The sequence below is a fragment of the Orycteropus afer genome, unplaced genomic scaffold (genome assembly GCF_000298275.1).
Source record: "Orycteropus afer afer isolate SDZICR_OR568_19922 unplaced genomic scaffold, OryAfe1.0 scaffold00358, whole genome shotgun sequence".
Lineage (NCBI taxonomy): Eukaryota > Metazoa > Chordata > Mammalia > Tubulidentata > Orycteropodidae > Orycteropus > Orycteropus afer.
In genome coordinates this window covers 2,166,857-2,168,171 of record NW_006921945.1, presented here as the reverse complement: position 1 = coordinate 2,168,171, position 1,315 = coordinate 2,166,857, and the positions used below count along the sequence as shown (strand labels likewise).

Here is a 1,315-nt window from a genome sequence, read left to right as displayed (position 1 = left end):
CCCCTTGTCAGCACCCTCCTGCCGCTCGCCTGCTCCCTTCCAGCTCATCCCTTATCCACACTCAGCGTCATCTTCATGAAAGAGAAATGGGACCTTTGACATGCTGGATGTCACTGCACTAATCCCAACTTGTAACCACTCAACTGTTTACCTGTCCATTGCCTGCCTCCTCAGATCAAGGACCACATCTGTTGTCCAAACTCTGCCCACCAGGCACAGAGCCCCCGTGTGGTGACTGGATGGATGGGTGGGTGTCCCTATGAGTATCACTTGCTCTGATACACTTGTCTCATTGCTCGTAGGAATAACACACTGACTGATAAGCAAACAAACCACTCCATCTACGGTCAGGTCAGCTCCTTGAGCCTGTGGGAAACCTCTCAGACCCCCAAGACTCTTTCACTCCCGGGGAGAGCACCGATGGGGCAGATCTTTGGTCTATCTGCCAGCCAGCCACCAGGGAGCCCACTGACCCCAGAGAGCCATTAGACCCCAAGCACAGTGACTGCTGCGGGTGACGCCCTCAGTGCAGCCGGCATCGTCACCAGGCTGCTGGCCGGTACCGCATTTTCCAGAACATTCTGTCTCCTGAGCCACAACTCCATTTAATTCTGAGTTAAAGGATGATTTTATTGTTGTCGAGGGCAGTCTTCTGTGGGACTTGCTTGTCTGAGGAGAAGCCTTTGGTGGCAGCCATTTTGTTCCTTGGCCAACGTGGGGTCCGTTGTGCTGCTGCCCCCAGGGGACTTAACATAAATGTTTATTGACTGACCAGCCATCAAGAGACTTGCTGATTCACTCACTGCCTTCACAGAGGCTCTTTGTTTTTCCCTCCTCTTCCTTCCTCTTTATAAGGCGTCACCCTGAGAAAGAGCTCATTTGTGGAACCCCTCTGCTGGGATCCTTTCTCGGTTCCCTGTTTAGTCCTCCACCTGCAGCTCCAGGTTGCTCTGAGGGCTGGGGTCAGCCTCACTGTCCCTGGAAGACCCTGCTCTCTTCTTGGAAGGACCCATGGAAGCCTTGGGGTTTCTGCAGCAGGAGGGGAACGGCCCCTTGGTGACCATGACCCTGATAGTGGCTCTCGTGGCCCTCCTCATGTGGTAAGTGCCGCCAGCAGGCTCTAGTCACCGGGGACCATGACACCGTGGGGAACAGCAGCCCTGCCGGGCCGCCGCGGTGCGTGTGGGAGTGGATTTTTCTTCTCTCCTAAGCTAGAGGGAGTTGAGTATTAACACAGCCTCAGAATTAAAAGCAAACAGCCAGGTTAATCTTTGTTTAAAATGCATCAGGCCGACGTGTCAGGGAAGGGTGATGG

The 1,315-nt window shown here is 54.2% G+C and overlaps 1 protein-coding gene across 1 annotated transcript in view; it reads left to right on the top strand.

Annotated features, from left to right (window-relative positions):
* The first annotated feature begins 1,011 nt into the window (after positions 1 to 1,011).
* TBXAS1 (thromboxane A synthase 1) overlaps positions 1,012 to 1,315 on the top strand; it is a 173,694-nt gene continuing 173,390 nt past the window's right edge. Inside the window, exon 1 of the mRNA XM_007952763.1 lies at positions 1,012 to 1,100. Within this exon, the coding sequence (XP_007950954.1) occupies positions 1,012 to 1,100 (89 nt within the window). The remainder of the gene's footprint in view (positions 1,101 to 1,315) is intronic.